The 20,587-nt window shown below is 37.7% G+C and overlaps 1 protein-coding gene across 5 annotated transcripts in view; it reads left to right on the top strand.

Annotated features, from left to right (window-relative positions):
- STAM2 (signal transducing adaptor molecule 2) overlaps nucleotides 1-20,587 on the top strand; it is a 52,544-nt gene that overhangs the window by 28,848 nt on the left and 3,109 nt on the right. For 2 of the 5 annotated variants that reach the window (XM_045066625.1, XM_045066622.1), the window contains 7 exons: nucleotides 5,747-5,841; nucleotides 8,029-8,111; nucleotides 8,253-8,340; nucleotides 9,332-9,386; nucleotides 15,431-15,584; nucleotides 16,080-16,151; nucleotides 18,634-18,803. In XM_045066625.1, the coding sequence (XP_044922560.1) occupies nucleotides 5,747-5,841; nucleotides 8,029-8,111; nucleotides 8,253-8,340; nucleotides 9,332-9,386; nucleotides 15,431-15,584; nucleotides 16,080-16,151; nucleotides 18,634-18,803 (717 nt within the window). The remainder of the gene's footprint in view (nucleotides 1-5,746; nucleotides 5,842-8,028; nucleotides 8,112-8,252; nucleotides 8,341-9,331; nucleotides 9,387-15,430; nucleotides 15,585-16,079; nucleotides 16,152-18,633; nucleotides 18,804-20,587) is intronic. The other 3 variants (XM_045066623.1, XM_013051927.2, XM_004743859.3) reach the window with 3 other exon arrangements.

Here is a 20,587-nt window from a genome sequence, read left to right on the forward strand (position 1 = left end):
TGAATGAAAGTAAATAAATATTAAGGTGCAGAAGTAGTGTGGGCTCTGAACACAGTCTGAAAGGTCAGGCTTTTTAGCGTGTGTGTTTTAGTTGGAATATTTGCAAAAGAACGTAGATTTATATTTCAGGTACTACTATATAACTAGAAATTAAATTTATAAAATAAATAGAGAATAAACTACAGTACGAGTAGTTTTTGCTCTAAGATTCAAATTTTGAGTGTTTTATTTAGTGAGAAAATACTCTAAAATAAATTGCTGTTTGGGGCACCTGGGTGGTGCAGTTGGTTGAGCATCTGATTCTTGATTTCAGCACAGGTTGTGATCTCAGGGTCATGAGGTCCAGCCCCATGTCAGGCTCTGCTCCGTCGGAGTCTGCTTCAGATTCTCTCTTCCTCTCCCTCTGTCTCTCCCACTCATGTGCATGCTTGTTCCCTCTCACGCATGCACTCTGTCTCTTTGAAATAAGTAAGTCTTTAAAAAATAAATTGCTACTTAAAAGGTAGAGTACTGAGTAATGACACAGGTACTTTGTCACTTATCTTCAGCAGGTCTGTACTACCCTGTGCTGTGATAACTCAGTTCTCTTTTTCTTTTGTGCCTGTTGTGAGTCTTTCATACAGGCCGTATCCCTTGACATCACTGGATGTTCACGTGGCGTTACACTCTTACTGCAGTCTGTAGGCTTGCAGTGAGGGAAGGGTTATGTTGCTGGGCTGCATGTGTCTTTTCACACGTGTTGAAGCACAAAGTCATTGAACAACTTAGACTCTTATAAAACTATTTTCAGTTGAGACTTAACACTGCAAAAGAGAATCTTTTTCTTTATAACTTCTAAGAGAATTCAACATGAATATACTAGAATATGTAGGTTGATTGCTGTTATTTTAATGATAGAATACCCCAATCTTAAAGTTGCTATAGACATGTTTATTAACACCTATAGGTTAAATGTTGTCATTCTAGGTGATGGATTATCACTGGCAAGATTTTTAAGCACAAATGCAAACTGGGATCCTAACATTAAATGGTAGTCTTCGGTTAAAAGGAGGTTCGTCTCAATGATCCTATTCATTGTTTTCATATTGCTGTGGAAATGAAAGCACAAATTAAAATTTTCATATATAGAACTTAAAGTCCCTGGAAGATACATCATTCTTGGACTTCAACTTAAGAACAGCTAATAGAAGAGGGATGCATCTCTTATTTACAGGAGATACCAAAAAGGGGTGCCTGGGTTGCTTGGTGGGTGGGGCCTCTGCCTTTGGCTCGGATCATGATCCTGGAGTTCTGGGATCGAGCCCTGTATTGGGCTCTCTGCTTGGTGGGGAGCCTGCTTCCTCTTCTCTGTCTGTCTGCCTCTCTGCCTAGCTGTGATCTCTCTCTGTCAAATAAATAAATAAAATCTTTAAAAAGAAGAAGAAGAAGAAGGAGAAGATACCAAAAGAAAATCTTTTCACTTTCCACATTTTTACCTTTATCTCACCACTTCTTATTTGTTCTTTATGTGCTCTTCCAAATAATCAAATAGGATTGGTTGCCTAAATTAAATAATAGGTATTTTAAGGAAATGACCCCCCCACACACAAGATTACCAAGATTTCCACATTTACTATTTGTGTGTTTGTGGTTTTATTCACGTGATCATCATATCTGTAAAAAGGCATCAGTTATCTTTAGCCATTGTCATTATAAAAGTCAGCAAAGGGGCACCTGGGTGACTCAGTCGGTTGAGCATACAGGTCATGATTTCGACTCAGGTCATGATCTCATGGGTTATGGTATTGAGTCCCATGTCAGGTTCCACACTTAGTGGGGAGTCTACCTGGGATTCTCCCTCCCCTTAGATAAATAAATCTTAAAAAACAAAAGTCAGCAAATAAGTTGTTTTATTTGAGAAGTTAATGGCCTAATGGGGAGACTCAGGTTTTCATTTATTTTGAGACCTGAAATGAGCCAGGATAACTTAGTTTCTTTTTAGTGTACAAAGTTTTCTGTCTATATTTTAATTTTCTTGTTTATTTATGATGGCAACAGAGCAGATGTCATTTATATTTCCAAAGCCCTAATCTCCTTTGTTTCCTGGCAAATGCCTGTTTAATCCAAAACCCATGTAGATTTCATGTCTTCTGAGAAGCCTTTACTCTCTGTTACTAGTTTCCAGTAGTCAGGAGTTCTTTTTATGTGCTACTATAGCTCCCTGAACATAATAGCATTGCTCATCCTGTACTGTAATCACATCTGTACATATGTCTCTCCGGCTACAAGATTCTGAAGAGGGTCGGTACTTCCTTGGGTGGGAGGAAGGGGGAAGGAGAAAACAAATCCCAGAAGGTAAAGCAAGGTTACATGTTCTTAGTAACAGGAGGGTTGAAAAATACTGCACTAGATTTTCATTCTTTTTTTTTTTTTTAAGATTATTTATTTATTTATTTGACAGAGAGAAAGATCACAAGTAGGCAGAGAGGCAGGCAGAGAGAGAGGGGGGAGCAGGCTCCCTGCAGGGAGCCCTATGCGGGGCTCGATCCCAGGACCCTGAGATCATGACCTGAGCTGAAAGCAGAGGCTTAACCCACTGAGCCACCCAGGCGCCCTAGATTTTCATTCTTGAAGGCAGAAACTCTCCATAAGCTTTGTAACTTCAGTGCTTAACCTGATGTTACTTGTCCCTCTTTGGTAGGTTTTCATGAAGTGTTTGGTGTATAATCAATTAATTGATAGTAAAGTTTCTGTCTTTATCATTTTTCACTCAGCTGTGATTTTTTTCTTAATATAAAAAGCTCTAAGTGTAAATGCTGCATATAATTATCAAATAATTTATGTAAAACATAGTGCTGAATTACTTGATTTAGAAGTTTAAAATTGAACGGTATTTTGTGTCATTAGCATTCCAAAGAATGAACAGATTGTCAGTGAGGGGAATATAGAGCTGAATTAGGGCTAGGTTGATTAGAGCTGAATTAGGGCTAGAACAGCCTTTGGTTGTTTTGCCTACTTTTATGCTTCATTAGAGAGTTTGTAGTAGTGGTTGGGAGGGAAATGATGCTACATTAGTAGGACCACTAGAGAAGGCTACATATAAAATTGTCGATAGGTTCAAATAAAATCCACATGTCCATTTCACAGGTTTGGCTGTTCTGGTTTTATATAAAATTTTCTCTGAGTTCATCTGTCCTTTTTAAAATGGGATGCTTAATTTTAAAAGCATGTAAGAGAATTCCTCATTTTATATAGACATCAGCAGACATGATAGATAACGTATTAGACATCTATATATTAGAATTGTCAGTACATCAATTATTTTCTCATTTTAAGAATTTGGGTGAGATATAGCTCACATCTTTGTGGTACTTTTTAAATGAAATGGTATTTCAGAGTTGTAGGAGTTAAATCATCCTCAAGTTTCATTTTTAGGAATGTCTACTTAGTCAAATTTTTGGAGAGGAATAGACAAAATTATCATTTCTACATTCTGTGATTGTTCATATAGAAAGTTCAAGGAAATCAGTGGACAAAGTATTAAAATTGGTAAGAGTTCATCAGGGCTGTTGGATATAAGCTCAACATAACAAAAATCAGTGGGTACTTTAATCGCAGCTATTTAGAAAATGTAATAGAAAAAAATTGCTATTCTCAATAGCAATAAAAATTATAAATGATCTAGGGCTAAATCTAATAAAGAAATGTGAGGACTTTTTGGAGAAAGTTAAAAAATTCCTTGAAAGATATGAAGAAATACAACTTCTTTTTTTTTTTAAGATTTATTTTTTTGAGAGAGAGAGAGAGCATGAATTGGAGAGGCGGAGGGAAAGAGAGAGAAAATCCCAAGCAGAGTCTGTGCTGAGTACAGAGCCCATTTCGAGGCTTGATCCTGGGACCCTGAGATCACGACCTGAGCTGAAATTGAGTCAGAGGCTCAATCGACTGCGCCACCCAGGCACCCCTATGACATATTAAATATAAATGGAGAGAAACACATATTCAGGGTAAAGAAAACTTTAATGTTGTAAAGATTTCATTTTCCCCATATTAAGACATAAATTCAGTGCATTTCTAATTCAAATCCCAATAGGACTTTTTTTAGAGACCTTGAACATGTTTTAATTTTAACATTAATATGGAAATATGAAAGTAGGGTACTTTCCCTGCCAAGTATCAAGGCATATTAATAAGCTGTAGTAAATAAATATATAGATAGTTCAACAGAATGGAATCCAGATCCATCTGCTCATGAACAGATAGCAGCCTGCTGTTTGAAAGATAGGATATCATAAATCAGTAGGAAAAAACAATGTACTATGCAATAAATTTGGGGGATGAATGGCTCTTTGTAGAGTACAAATAAAACTGACTCAGTTTCACATAGTACATATGGTTTCATTCCAAATGGATTAAAGAGTGGAGTGGGGTGCCTGGATTAAGCTTCCAGCTCTTGGATTCTGCTCAGGTCACGATCTCAGGATTGTGAGATCGAGTTCTGTCCATGCTCAGCTCAGAGTCTGCTTGAGATTCTCTCTCCCTCTCCTTCTGCCCCTCCCTGCATTTAAGACACACTCTCTAAAATAAATTAATCTTTTATTTTTTTAAGATTTTATTTATTTGACAGGGAGAGCGAATACAAGCAGGAAGAGGGAGAGGGAGAAGCAGGCTCCCCATGGAGCAGGGAGCCCCATGTTGGGCTCAGTTCCAGGATCCTGGGATCATGATCTGAGCTGACGGCAGCCGCTTAACCGACCAAGCCACCAAGGCGTGCATAAAATAAGTGAATCTTTAAGGGGGGAAAAAAAAAAAGATTTAAACATAGGGAAGAGATAAGAAAGAAAACCAAAGCTACTAGGTGTATTAGAAAACAGATTTGGGAGTTCAGGGATAGAGATTGCTAAATTTGATTACATGGAACAAAAAACACCATGCAGTAAAAGAAACTATAAACATATGTTAAAAGACAAGTGACAGTTTGAGAGAAGGTATTTGCATAATTCAGACAAACAGTTGCTATCCAGAATATATAAAGAACTCCTACAGATCCATGAAAAGAAATAGCCCCATGGAAAAGAAAGGTAGACAGAAAAAATGAACCAACAGTTTATAGAAGAGGCGGTCTGAATGGCCAGCAAAACGTGTGGATGCCCCAGAAGGGCAAATGAGCATAGCCTTGAGAGATGATTTCTCTCCTGTCTGATACCAAGTATGGCTTGGACAGTTAACAAGCATGAGGGAAAATGACATTCTCACATGCTGCTGAGGGAAGGAGGATGGTGTATGGCCATAACCACTTAGGAGATTATTTGGCACTATTTGGTAAAATGGAAAATATTTTAATCCTGAGGCCCAGCAAGTCCACAACTGTGGGTAGGCCTAAAGAATTGTTGCTTGTGTGCCCCAGAATCTAGAATGATCATTACACCAGTCTTTATAAGGTGAAAGAATTTAAGTGCCCATCTGTATGGGGATGGATAAATCAAATATGCTGTATTCGGATGAGGGATCTTTAAAAGGGATAAACAAGATATGAAAATATTAACATATAAAATGTAAAAATATATAATGATTAATGTTTCTATAGACTTTTCTATATGTAACAAAAATACACTTGCAGGAAAACTACATACCAACTTTATGGTAACAGTTTGGTAGGCTGGATGTGGGGTTGGGACTTGGGGTTGTTGATAAAGGGACTTGATTGTGACCTGTAATGTACTTAAAATGTAGAGGAACAAGTGACATTTTTGTACTATATTTTCAGTGATGCCAATTGGTGGAAAGGAGAAAATCACAGAGGAATAGGACTCTTCCCATCTAATTTTGTAACAACTAATTTAAACATAGAGTCTGAGGCAGGTAAGTTAAATTTTAGGGAAGATTAAACCTATTGAAGTTTTTTACACTTGAGTTTAATCGTTCAGTTTATCTTTGTTGATTTTTAAGTTATTTCTGTGCCCATCTTGGGGCTCAAACTCACAACCCTGAGATCAAGAGTCATATGCTCTACCAATTGAGCCAACCAGGTGTGCTGGTTCAATTTTGAGTATAAAGTATATTGACAGTTAACTTTGTTTTAAATTATTTATAGACAATACAGTTTAATTTCTTACAAATTAAAGGGTTAACTTACTCCAAGTCAATTCCATTATTTTTTAAACTCTGAGAATTAATGTACATAGTTATATATAAGGCATAAAATAATCTGTGATGACCATGCAGATATTTAATTCAACCTGATTATGGTTTAAGAGGTAGTTTGTGTCTTTAGTATAAAGAACACTGATTTTATTCATCACTGAACCACAGTATCAAGGGGAGTAGGTGGCAGGGTGGGGGCTGGTTGACAAGTGCCAAGTATGATTACAAGGGTTAGGAGTACTCCTAAATTTTAAATTTTTCTTCACCTTGATTTGATTCTAGGGAACTTGAAGTAATAAGGGTAATTAAGACAGTGGGTTCCTGCTTCAGATCTTCTGCTGTCAACCATGCAGAGAAAGCTTCCATTTGTTAGGCAGGCAGGAAAATGGGGGTTGCTAAGTGTAAAGAACAGCTAATAGTATTACTAACAGAGCTCATGATCAGAAATAATGCAGTTCAGTGGTGTTTGAGTACTCATTTATCAGGTATTATGCAAAGTCAGTGGCTTGCACTATTTCATTTAATCCTCATAACTCTGTGAGATAGGTACGTTTTTTACCCATTTACAGATAAGGAAACTGAAGCTGGGGGTTTATATGACTAGTAGGTGATAGAGCCATGATTCTGAAGTCAGCCAGTCTGCTCTTAGACGTACTGACACTGACTCACTGCAGGACATGTCCATGCTAGATTGTATTATCAGTGTTAAAGGAAGAGCTTGAATTGTGAAGGCTGTGTGCATTATGTGTAACATCATCTTTGTATGAGTGGAGCAATGGCATTCCGTTAAAGTAAACTTGAGAGATTTGAAGACTCATGTAAAGACTGTACTTTCCCAGTATTTATACTTTTTATTCCTCTAGTCTGACTCTCTAAGTAGTTGTGAAAATTGAAGACGCCATTTTTAATAACATAAGAAGACCATCCTTGGGGGATTCTGTATGGAAATTTCCCCTTGGCATTGACTAGAGCACCTGAGCTGTAGTTTTAAAAATAAAAACTAATCTAGGTTTTCAGTGTATCCTTATGTTATGTTGAGGTTTGCTCCTTAGGCAATGTTTGAAAGTTAGTCAAATATTTGAAACAAGTGGCTAATTGTTGGGACTTAAAAATCCTTTGGTTATAGAGATTTTTTTCCCCGAGGGGTGTGCGTTTTATTGGGAACCATAAGTACTCTTCAGCCAGAACACAATGTCTTCATTCAAAGCTCTCACATGTCCTACATGGGATTTTTGGGTTAGAGGCAAGGTAGACTTTTATTGTAATTTTATTTTTATCAAAATTTACTTTATTAAAATATAGTTCATTACAGCAACACTCCAGTGAACATTTAAGTTGTGTTCTAGATGTATACATTTATAAATTATCTTTCAGCCTTCTCATTATGAAAGGTGGGGGGGGTGTTTGTTTTCTTTGGCTTTAAAACTTATCAAAGTTAGGTTGAAATTGAGTATTTCTTTGTTCATTTGGGAAATACATTTTTTATAGCAAGGAAAGCATAGAAGGAGCTCATATAGTTAACTCTGAATTTAGCTGTTCAGATTACGCTCTACTGTCTTGTGTATTCAGCCTAGTGGTAACTCTCAGTTTTTCAGAAAATGCCTATAATGACAGTTCCCGTTAATATTGCTCACTTGTTCCACTAGAAGGTAAGTTCCATCAGGGCAGAGATTCTTGTCTGTTATACTCAACTGATGTATTTCCAATGCCTGGCTCATAGTAAGGGCTAATAAATGTTTGTGGTATGAGTGAATGAACATATGTAATAACGTGTATTAATTATGAGATGTGATGACTAAAGGGTGTCCTTTTTTTTCTTATGGATAATCACAGGCTACTTACATATTAGTGACTAAAATACCTAAGTACATGCTGAGGAACTTAAAGTTTACTTTGTTTCCATAGCAGCTGTGGACAAATTGAATGTAATTGATGATGAGGAGGAGGAAATTAAGAAATCAGAGCCTGAGCCTGTTTATATAGATGAGGTAGAGTTTTTCTTTTGTTTAATAGTTAAATTATCAATACTTTTAAAAAACCTGTCCTTGAAAATGCTTGGTAAGAGTAATTTTTATGTTCACTGAAATGAAAGCTTTTGAATTTCTAAATATGCATTTACTTTTTTTTAGGATAAGATGGATAGAGCCCTGCATGTACTCCAGAGTATTGATCCAACAGATTCAAAACCAGACTCCCAAGACCTCTTGGATTTAGAAGGTACTTAGTGAGCGTTAGAGATTAATTTAATGTCTTTTTACTGTTTTAGCAATTTATAATGTCTTAAATGTCTTCTGCCTTGTATTTGCTTCTAGAAATTAAGAGATGTCTGTTGGGAAGCAGACTAGTGTAATAAAATAGTAAACATATAACTTGGAAGATGTTGTTACAAACCTGCCTAACATGTTCAGGAGGGGAGCCTTTATTTTTCTCTAAGCCTGCTAGTGATACTGGCTGAAGAGAGTTGGAATCCAGAAAAGGACAGAATTAAGAATAAGACCATATTAAATTAATTGAGTCAAAGTTTTAGAAATTCTTACTTAGAATTCTCTTGATTTTAAAGGGCGAAATCATACGTGATCGGTATTAACTTTGTAATGTAGACATTTGATGCCTGCTGATGTGTCTTTTTAATCCACAAGAAATTTGAAGTAAAAGAAATGTTTTTTCATGCCTTTTTTTTTTTAATCTTTTGGGAGAAAAATATCTGATAAATGGATAAATCTTAAATCTTTTTATAGAATAAACTCTGGTTATGAATGTAGGATACTATGCTATCCACTTTATCAGTGTTTACATTTAGAAATAACACAGAATGTTTAATTTTAAAATGGCTTAAGCATTTGAGAAATGTTCTTTTGTAATCTATATACAATTATATATTTGATACACTGTGACTCAAGTTCATTTACTTGGCTAATAATTTTCTAGGTTTTGAGGTAGATCCAAATTTCACAGTTGTAAACTTAGTACTTCAGAGAACATGGTCAGATTTCTCTTTTGATTTTGATTTTGCCTTTGGTCAGATATATTAACATCGGTGCTGAGTATTATTAAAAGTAAGTCTTTTATAGTCCTTCTTCTAGCATAAACTTCATTTTTGTGTATTATGCATGGTGTTGTGTATTGGTATGTTCCATTGTTAAAAATTGTCAAAATTGATTTAAACTGGTTTAAGTTTTAAGGTTCAAAATTATTTTTGTGTTTACAGATATCTGCCAACAGATGGGTCCAATGATAGATGAAAAACTTGAGGAGATTGATAGGTGAGTTTTTTTGTGCAGGGAATAACATGTGTGGTTTCCTTCCTTCCTTTCTTTCCTTCTTTTTTTTTTTTTTGTTGTTTTTTGTTTTGTTTTGTTTTTCTTTGCTCTAAAATATATACTTTAGGGGCGCCTGGGTGGCTCAGTGGGTTAAGCCGCTGCTTTCGGCTCAGGTCATGATCTCAGGGTCCTGGGATCGAGTCCCATGTCGGGCTCTCTGCTCAGCAGGGAGCCTGCTTCCCTCTCTCTCTCTCTGCCTGCCTCTCTGTCTACTTGTGATCTTTCTCTGTCAAATAAATAAATAAAATATTTAAAAAATAAAATATATACTTTATTATTTTTTTCAAAAACCATACTTTTGAAAGATTCCTACAAGATGAAGTTAAGACAAATTACATTTTTTTGTGTATAAGCATTGGTTTAGGAAATGTGTATAGAAACTGGTGACTTTGCATGGCTCTAAACAAGAAACATCATAATTCAGCCAGTAAACAACCTTCTCATTCACAAATCTATGAATATTATTAAAATGCAGAGAATAGTAAAGTTCCATGTCACACTACTTCTGAAAAAAAAAAACAACAACTCAGGTTTCATTTTTAATATACTTTGGAATTTTTTTAGTAATGCCTGTCTTCCTTCCTTCCTTCCTTCCTTTCTTTCTTTCTTTCCTCCTCTAAGATTTTATTTTCTTGTTTGAGAGAGAGCACGCATGTGATCTGGAGGGAGAAGAAGGGAGAATCTGAGGCACACTCTATACTGAGCACAGAGCCTGACATGGGGCTCAGTCTTGCAACAGCAAGATCATGACCTGAGTTGAAACCAAGAGTCAGATGCTTAAGCCACCCAGGCACCCCAACAAGAATAGTTTTCTTGTGGATTACTTGTTTTTTGGCAAAACTTTAAAGAGTTTTGTGGAACTGTTCAATCTGTTGAAATTGTCTCTCAGTTTCCAAAACTCTTACAAACGGATAACAAGCTGGTACTTTTTACTTTGGTAGCATATTTTTCCCCCTGTGGCAGTATAGTATTGCCTAGAATGATGGGCTCATGCTGTTATGGTACCAGTCTTCATTTTCTTACTTGGGCTGGAACTGAGGGATAATGAGTACTGAGGATTAAGCTGAATCAAGCACAGAATGAAGACTGGGTCTTGTTAGGTGATTAGAAGTAGTATTTGTAAAACTTTCAAATGAAATTTCCCTTGTGTTTGTGAAGCTAAATCCAAACACATGCCTCTCCTTGTTTTTCTTCTTGTATTTCTGTATTTCTCTTGTCCTTTTAATTTCTTTATCCCACATAGTCTTACTCTTCCTTAGAAAAAGCAGCAGCACTGAAGGATAGACTCAGCATTTTGAACTTTTCATTTCTTTTTGTCTTTTCTGGCTCTTCAGCTTTCTGTTTGAAGCCATAGTGAATGGAAGACAAGGATAAGACTTTAGTGTTCCATCATCATCCCTTTCTAGATTCTGTTTGTTGAATTACGGTATCAGACCTCACAAGAAGATGGAGCACCTGGGCGGCTCAGTCGGTTAAGCATTTGCATTGGGCTCAGATTATGATCCTGGGGTCCTGGGATCAAGTTCTTCGTTGGGCTCCCTGCTCAGTGGGGAGCCTGCTTCTCCCTCTCCTGCTTCTGTTTCCCCTGCTTGTTCTCTCTCTCTCTTGCACTCTGTCAAATAAAAGAAAATCTTTTAAAAAAATTTAAAAAACCCTGCACGAGAAGAACAGGAATTACTTTACTTATCTGCCTTTATCAGAGAAGGGTAGTAATCTCAAGGTTTTTTTCTAGTCACTGAAGATTATAACCTTTTTCCATAAGATGTTTTTTATAAATCCCTTATATTTTCTACATAAACGAGAAACAAATCCCTGTCAAAAATTAATGAAATAGGATGGCTGGGTGGCGTAGTTGTTAAGCATCTGCCTTCAGCTCAGGTCGTGATCTTAGGGTCCTGAGATCAAGCCCCTCGTCAGGCTCCCTGCTCACAGGAAGCCTGGTTCTCCCTCTCCCACTTACCCTGCTGGTGTTCCTGCTGTCACTGTCTCTCTGTCAAAAAAATAAATAAAATCTTTGGTCGGGGGAAGAATGTCAAGATGTTTTAAAAAAAATTTAATGAAATGATGGTGGTAGTTTCATTTTTGTTCTTATTTTGGAGAAAGCATTAAATATCTATGTATCTATCTACTGTGGTTTCAGTGCAAGAATATTAATGGTCAGTGAGTATTCGAACTGGAAATGATTAGAAAGAAAAAGGTCAGTATTACCTTAGGGCTAGGAGTACAATCACTATAAACCTTTCTGTATCTTAAAAATAATCCATATACTTTAACCCAGCAAATTCAGGCCCATACTAAATATATAAGGATATATGCAAAGATTTACCTCTTAGAAGATTCTTCACAGTATTATTTATAACAACAAAATTGGATTTATAACAGCAAAGTTGGAAGTAAATAAAACATCTTTCAGTGTAAGATTGATTTCTAAAATAAAAATACACATCTATACATTATACAGTAAAAAGCATTTCATTGATAAATGTCTGTTGACATGGAAGGGGCGCCTGGGTGGCTCAGTCGTTAAGCATTTGCCTTTGGCTCAGGTCATGATCCCAGGGTCCCGGGGATCTAGCCCCACAGGCTCCCTGCTCAGCGGGAGGCCTACTTCTCCCTCTTCCACTCCCCTGCTTGTATTCTATCCCTGTCTTCTTTCTCTCTGTCAAATAAATAAAATCTTTTAAAAAATAATAGTAAAAATAGGGGCACCTGGCTGGCTCAGTGGGTTAAAGCCTCTGCCTTTGGCTGGGGTCATGATCCCAGGGTTCTGGGATCGAGCCCCGAATCAGGCTCTCTGCTCAGCAGGGAGCCTGCTTCCTCTTCTCTCTCTCTCTCTGCCTGCTTTTTTGCCTGCTTGTGATCTCTGTCTGTAAAATAAATAAAATCTTTTAAAAATAATTAAAAATAATAAAAATAAGTACTGACATGGAAAAATTTCATACTATGTAATGCAAAAGCAGAGAATATTGGCAGTATAATCTTATTTTTGCTTATAAAAAGAGTATCTTCAAAGAAATAGATCTAGCACAGTTAAAAATCAGAGTAACCATTTCTGATATGAGTTTTTTGAGTCACAGCTCACCTGTGAGTTCAATTTCAGTTTCTGAATAGGCCAGTTGGCATTTTCTGTTTCATGGCCTCTGACTACAGATGCAGCTTCTATTCTGGAAAATACTTGCTGTTCTTCAACAAATTTTTATTGACTATTTACCTTTATCAGGCATTCAGAAATGAATAAAATACCATTTTTTTCCTTGAATGGATCATCATCAATTTGTTTTTCCTAGGGGTGCCTGGGTGGCTCAGCCTGTTAAAGCATCTGCCTTTGGCTCAGGTCATGATCCCAGGGTCCTGGGATCAAACCCTGCATCAGGCTCCCTGCTCAGCAGGAAGCCTGTTTCTCCCTCTCCCACTCCCGCTGCTTGTGTTCCCTCTCTTGGTATCTCTCTGTCAAGTAAATAAATAAATTTTTTTTTTATTTTGTTTTTCCTAATAAGAAAAACAACTTTACTGTCAGAAAAAGAAATTTGACATTTTTTTCTGCCATTGTTTGGAATGAGTTTTTTTTTAGATTTTATTTATTTATCTGAGAGAGAGAGAGCAGGAGCAGTGGGGAGAGGAAGAGGGAGAGGGAGAAGCAGGCACCCTGCTGAGCAGGAAGCCGGAGGAGGGGCTTAATCCCAGGACCTCAGGATCATGGCCCAAGTTGAAGGCAGATGCTTAACTGAGCCACCCAGGTGCCCCTGGAATGAGATTTTTTGACATTTATCACACTAAGAAATTATACTGGGCAGACACATAAATTGACTCCAAAAACGTTATATAGATGTACTGAAGAGAGATCCATGGTCTGAACTTAACAATGTTCCAGATTACTCTTTTTCTTTTTTTTTAGAGAGTTGCAGGACTGGATCTCACCATCCTGAGATCATGACCTGAGCCAAAATCAAGAGTCAGATGTTTAACCAATTGAGCCCTTGTTCCAGACTATTCTAAGCTTATTTCCTATTGCCCTCCAAAAATCATTTTCTCCCACCTTGATTAAATTGCCCTTTTCATTCTTGCATTGTGTACCCTTCTCTCTCTCTCTTTTTTTTTTTTTTTTTTTAAGATTTTATTTATTTGTTAGAGAGAGAGCCTAAGTACAGGCAGACAGAGTGGCAGGCTAGAGGCAGAGGGAGAAGCAGGCTCCCTGCCGAGCAAGGAGCCCGATGTGGGACTCGATCCCAGGACGCTGGGATCATGACCTGAGCCAAAGGCAGCCGCTTAACCAACTGAGCCACCCAGGTGTCCCTCCTTTTGCCTGTCTTAATTCACACTGTCCCACTGACCTGACCTACTCTTCCTTTTTGGCTTGGGCCTATCTACCCTTCCTCAGGTACCAGTTTAAGTCCCAGCTTCTCCATAAAGACTTTTCTAAACTCTTCTGTTCCTTACCTTTTTCATATAATTTTTAATTCAATTATATGCCATCTTACATTGCTTGCTCTTTTCCATGTGCTTAGCTTTGTCCCCCCAGTAGATTGTAGTCTCTTTGAAAGAGAAAACTACATCTTCTCCATTTTCTTTGTGCTAGTATTGTATTTGGGCACAGTTAGTAAAAATTTTTTGTTTTTGGGTTGTGTCCCAAATCTTTGAAGGTGATTTCTGTGTTCTTCTGGTGTTTCATCAGTATTCTGAGTTACATGGACCAAATACCTATGGTTAATTCTTAGTCACACCTTTATCAGCATGGACACTAATTTCTGAAGCTTTCTGTGTGGTGTACAAATGATACTCTGAAAATAGTTTGACTTGCTTTATATAGTCACACCTGCAAGAGAGGAAATAATACCTTTTTATTGGTTTCAGATATAACATTATAAAGGAAACATTATAGAGGAAAGGTGACAAGTCTTGATAGGATTCAGTCCAGGTCATTAATTTGGTAGTCCTGCGTCTGGTCATCCACCTCTGTTGCTTGTCTTTTGATCCTCTCTGTGCGTATATAAAAAGCTACATTTAATATACAGGCCGTGGGTGCCTCATGAAGTGCCCTCTAACTTGTATGAACTTGTCATTGCAGTGGAAGTTCTTTATTACTCCCCAGGGGAACAAACAAAATTGAACCAAGTCAGAAGGGTTTGCACTGGGGTTCCTTGGGCAAATTTGAAAAATGCCGTTACCTGGATTGCTTATACAAGAGAGTATCTGATTTCACTCACTTTCTCAAAAGAAACCAGCAAACAAGAGCAATAGGGGGCGCCTGGGTGGCTCAGTGGGTTAAGCCGCTGCCTTCGGCTCAGGTCATGATCTCGGTCCTGGGATCAAGTCCCGCATCGGGCTCTCTGCTCAGAAGGGAGCCTGCTTCCTCCTCTCTCTCTCTCTCTGCCTGCCTCTCTGCCTACTTGTGATTTCTCTCTGTCAAATAAATAAATAAAATCTTTTTGAAAAAAAAAAGCAATAGGGACTAGTTTATATATTGTTTTTATTTGCATTTTCAAGGATAATTGTTAGATTTTTTTCATTTGATTCTCTATATAAGCAAATGAAAATCATTTGATTTTGTTCGTGTATGTGTTTTTATTTCAGTCATATCATGCTTCAAAGCAGGCTACTGACTTGCCTTGAGTACTTCTTCTACTTGGATTTAATTAAGGCTTGGGTTCTTCCAAAATTGAGAGATTATTTTGCTTAGTAATTTAGTTTTAACACAAGCCTATAACATGTGAAACAGAATTGTCCTAGCACCAAAATTACGAATTGAGTGAATTTTTATGAGGTATGGAACGGACTTTTCCTAATATTATGAAGTCCTATCAGCCTGGTTATTACAAGAATTAAGGAATTCCTCCTCCCATTTTCCCATGGTGAATATTCTTTCATTGTATATAAAGAACCTTTTAAAATATGAATAGAAAATGTGCTAAATTTAAAAAGTAATTTATGTTCCTAAATACATGCTTAAAAGCATTGAAGAATATTAAAGTGCTTTTCTTCTCTATCAGGAAGCATTCAGAATTGTCTGAATTGAATGTAAAAGTCTTGGAAGCCCTGGAACTATATAACAAGTTGGTGAATGAAGCACCGGTATATCCAGTCTATTCAAAGCTCCATCCTCCGGCACATTACCCCCCTTCATCAACCGGGATTCCAATGCAGGTGAGCATATTTTTTAGAACATTTTTCAAAATTAGACAAAAGTTTTAAAGAAAATGTTTTAAAGTTTAGTATTAAAATTTCTATGGTCCATGTATAAAATCATAAAATTTATCTTCGATGGTCCAAAAAAGTATGGGCTAAACAGTTAGTGTTCGACAAATGAGATACAGGTATTTTATAACTAATTTTAGTTCTTTTTTTTTAAATTTATTTTCTATTTATTTTCAGCATAACAGTATCATTATTTTTGAACCACACCCAGTGCTCCATGCAATCCGTGCCCTCTATAATACCCACCACCTGGTTCCCCAACCTCCCACCCCCACCCCTTCAAAACCCTCAGATTGTTTTTCAGAGTCCATAGTCTCTCATGGTTCATTTTTAACATGAACTAAGAGACCATTAAATAGATGATGGGAGTCCTGGTTCTTCATTTGCTTTTGTAAATGGAAAGCAAAAATTCCTTAAGTAAAAAGTTCAAGTCCTCTGATTTAGGACAATGCCCGACCTACCAGAAGTTCCCTAGCTGAGGCACCAATGCTGTTCCTGTTTCTCAAAAAGCAAGAGGTAACATTTCTTTAAAAAATTTCTCTCAAGGGGTGCCTGGGTGGCTCAGTGGGTTAAAGCCTCTGCCTTTGGCTCAGGTCATGATCACAGGGTCCTGGCATCGAGCCCCGCATTGGGCTTTCTGCTCAGCAGGGAGCCTGCTTCCTCCTCTCTCTCTCTGCCTCTCTCTCTGCCTGCCTCTCTGCCTACTTGTGATCGCTCTGTCAAATAAATAAATAAAATCTTTTAAAAAAATTTTTTCTCGGGACGCCTAGGTGGCTCAGTGGGTTAAGCCGCTGCCTTCGGCTCAGGTCCTGATCTCAGGGTCCTGGGATCGAGTCCTGCATCGGGCTTTCTGCTCAGCAGGGAGCCTGCTTCCCTCTCTCTCTCTCTGCCTGCCTCTCCATCTACTTGTGATTTCTCTCTGTCAAATAAATAAATAAAATCTTTAAAAAAAAAATTTTCTCTCAAGATTTCTTTGATTTACATGATGAGTAAAAGGCTTATTAGGGAACTTCTTTTGTCCTCTGGTCACGCTGTATATTTTTTCTTTGATGCACAACTTAAATGTTAAAAAGTCACGCGCAGCAAGGACGTGATGCAGGCCTTTCAGTGCAAGGTCAGAAGCCATTAATAAACAGCCTCTTCTCCCAGGACTGTACACCTTGTTGTGCTTCCTGCTGAATGAATACTTAATATTTATCTTTAGCAAGTATTCTGAAACCTTTTTTAAATTTCAGCCAGTTAGCAGTTGAATTCAGAATGGATTTGGACGAACAAAATTCATGTTAATTTATGAGAACTGATATATAAAGGAGCATGTGAAGGAGACACCAAGGAGAAAAGATAGAATGTGGGTGCATAAGTTAGATGACTTGACACGCCATAATTGTTAAGTAAAAATGAAGAGTTTCTATGGTAACTGTCACATCAGACAAGATGCATTTATCAAATATGCTATGTCCCGAACTTTTGAAAGTGGAGAAAAGAATCATTGCATATGAGGGTAGAAAGGATTTCTGGGTGCAAAAGATAGCTGGAGTTATTCAGTATTGCTTCTGTTTTCAATGAGTTTATTTGCTGCTACTGTGAAAGTGGAACAAAATAGAAGTATCTCCATCATTGTATGATAGAACTATGTTACATTTGCTTCTTTGTGTGTGTCTGAAGGGTTATTTATCATTCCTGTGTCAGGTTTTTCTGTTCAGTTGCATACTGTTTATAATCTGTTTTGGTAAGCATAACTCAGGTTTCTAAAAAGTTATCTTTCTGTCTGTCTGATTCTTCACATCCCTTCTATCTATACTGTTCATGTATAATAGCACTTAAAATATTCAAAGGTCCTATTCTCATTAGAAAAAAATTTCTTACTGAAAATGTTGGAGTAACACACCATGAGTTAAATCTGTGAAGTCTACTCAGGAACCCTGCACTGCGGAAGAGGTCCGTTCCTAGGCTCAGCCTGTTGTCATTGGGTTGGTACGTGTTGGCCGAGGAGGTGATATGATTGCAGCTACATTAAAGTCGATTTGGCACTTCCAGCATGCTAAATTTTCATGTCCATGCTCTTTTTTTCTTTTCTTTTAAGATTTTATTTATTTATTTGCCAGAGAGAGAGAGAACACAAGCAGGGGGAGTGGCAGAGGGAGAGGGAGAAGCAGGCTTCCCACCGAACAGGGAGCCCAACTTGGGGCTCCATCTTAGGACCCTGGGATCATGACCTGAGCTGAGGGCAGACACTTTAACTGACTGAGCCACCCAGGTGCCCTTCCATGGTCTTTGCTTTGCACATAGCTTTGTTTAAAACTGGAATGATGATAGTTACTGTATGATACTTAATTATTAAGTATGTGCACTATTATACTGGTAGGCAGATGGAGATATTACCAAAAGCATTAGGTAGGGCACATAAAATATCCAAAGAAATTTAGACCATTTTGCTGTTTCCTGAGGATACATCTCATTTACCTAAATATCTTCTTTACTTTTTTCCTATTTGTTGTGAAGGCAGAAAATAAAGGAGACATTGCCAGAGAGGGTCTGTGCCCTGCCCTGATACCATTTATTCTTACTCTCCCAAGTTTCATTCTTAGGAGTTGAATAAGTCATCCTGGGATATGGGTGAAGAAGGTTGTCATTGGGTTGGTGACTTGAAGTGATAATGGGCTGTCCTTCAAGGGAGTATGTAGTTTCCTGGGGGCTCTGCAGCAAGACATGTTCTTGAGTAATAGGCAACCTGGATGGATTCCAGCCTGCTGCTTAAAAATATGTCATCTCCTGCAAAGTAAAAGAACAATCAATTAAATCATAAATTTCCATAGGTTTGGCACTGTGATTTGGAAGTTCTCCACTTTTTGTACTAGGGTGGATAGGTTGGTAGAACCAGATTGTGCTCTAAAGAACTATAACATTTTATTTCATTTAAGTCTTTTAAAGTATTAAATATATTGTTAGATAGTAGTTTGGGAAATTAGTGAATCAACCTTTTCTCTTTGTTTAATAGACATACCCAGTTCAGTCACATGGTGGAAACTATATGGGTCAAGGCATTCACCAAGTCACTGTTCCCCAAAGCTATAGCATAGGACCAGATCATATTGGTCCACTGAGATCTCTGCCTCCAAATGTCAATTCCTCGATGACAACACAGCCTGCACAGACTCCATATTTAAGGTAAGTTTTTGGGACCTGTGTTAATTTTGTAATTGTACACGTAAATTTTCACAGAATTTCATAATGAGAATAAACTGATTTTTCTTTTTATAATAATAATTGAGATAAAGTTGTAGAACTGCTCATTCCTAATGCTGTGAAGTCAGAATGTTCTTAGCTTTACTACCCCTACTAAAATGGTTGCCCAGACATGGCTTATAGTCTGGGTCTCAGGGACAAACTAAAGCTGTCCCTTATAAGGACAAGTCCATGATATACTTAGCACTCTTGCTATAATCAGCCTAGCAGAGGCATATGTATCAGGCATATGTATCTGCATGCACTCCTGAATATCAGAAAGCTTTACTTTGACTCCCAAGTGCCTTTGAGCTGTGGAATTTGTGGTCTAATTTTTTTTTTTTTTTTTTTGAGAGCAAGAGAGCATTGGAGGGGAGAGACATCTCAGGCACACTCCATGCTGGACTTGTGGGCTTGGAGCCAAACATGGGGCTCCATTTCATGACCCTGACCCCAAGATCATGACCTGAGCCTAAATCAAGAGTCTGATGCTTAACTGACAGAGCTACCCAGGCACTCCTGTGGCCCAGTTGTTTATACTAACACTTCTGTTAAGTTTGAAAATGATGTTTAAATATTGCTTTTTATTAACTGGTTAGCAGTACGAAATGTTCCCTTCAATGTAGTCATGACAGATGATATTTAAGGTCTCTTTCCACTCGAATTCCCTGAATACAAATTTTAGGTAGTATCCAAAAATTAAGTAAACCTGTTCACATTGGTGTTTAGTTCAGTTAAAATGTAAAATTTTGTTACTCTGTTTGACGCTAGAAGTTATGCAGAAAAAAAATTGGAGGAGTATAGACATTAATTCTCATAATAAACAGTATATTTGGTATAATTTGAAATTAATGTCTTTTTTAAAAAAATGTATGTTTAGCAGCATCAGTGGGTTAAAGCCTCTGTCTTCAGCTCAGGTCATAATCCCAGGGTCCTGGAATCGAGCCCCGCAACGGGCTCTCTGCTCATCGGGGAGCCTGCTTCCTCCTCTCTCTCTCTGCCTGCCTCTCTCTGCCTACTTGTGATCTCTCTCTGTCAAATAAATAAATAAAATCTTAAAAAAAAAAAAAGTATGTTATATTAATTATAGGAATAAGCTGGAGTTCTGCAATTTGGTGTGATTTTTCAACTTGTTTTTTTGTTTTGATCTAGCGTTAGTAAGTAAGCTATATAGGTCAAGACTATCTTGAGGGTAGGGCGCCTGGGTGGCTCAGTGGGTTAAGCCACTGCCTTCGGCTCAGGTCATGATCTCAGGGTCCTGGGATCGAATTCCGCATCGGGCTCTCTGCTTAGCAGGGAGCCTGCTTCCTCCTCTCTCTCTCTGCCTACTTGTAATCTCTCTCTGTCAAATAAATAAATAAAATCTTTAAAAAAAAAAAAAAAAGACTATCTTGAGGGTAAATTCAGGGTCCTGTGTGGATTACACTGTTCTCCCTGCCTTTATTTTTTTTATATAGAGATTCAGGTTCAGTTACCAGGGACTTTGAAAGTGCCACTATCGAAAGAAAGTGTGGAGCATGTGAGGAAAAGAGGCGGTCTCCTCTGTGCTGGATTGAGCTAGGAGAAGGGAGAACACGGTCCACAGGTGTACTTTGGAGGGTTCTGTGCTCATTGTAGCTGGCCAAGGATACCCCTGTGAGAAACACAGTCTGCATCTCCTCAAAAGATTTTTAAATATTTGCAGTAAGAGGTTTTGGAGAAAACAAAATTAAATAGGCCTTAGAATC

The sequence above is a fragment of the Mustela putorius genome, unplaced genomic scaffold (genome assembly GCF_011764305.1).
Source record: "Mustela putorius furo isolate JIRA1106 unplaced genomic scaffold, ASM1176430v1.1 tig00003869_pilon_pilon_pilon, whole genome shotgun sequence".
Taxonomy (NCBI): domain Eukaryota; kingdom Metazoa; phylum Chordata; class Mammalia; order Carnivora; family Mustelidae; genus Mustela; species Mustela putorius.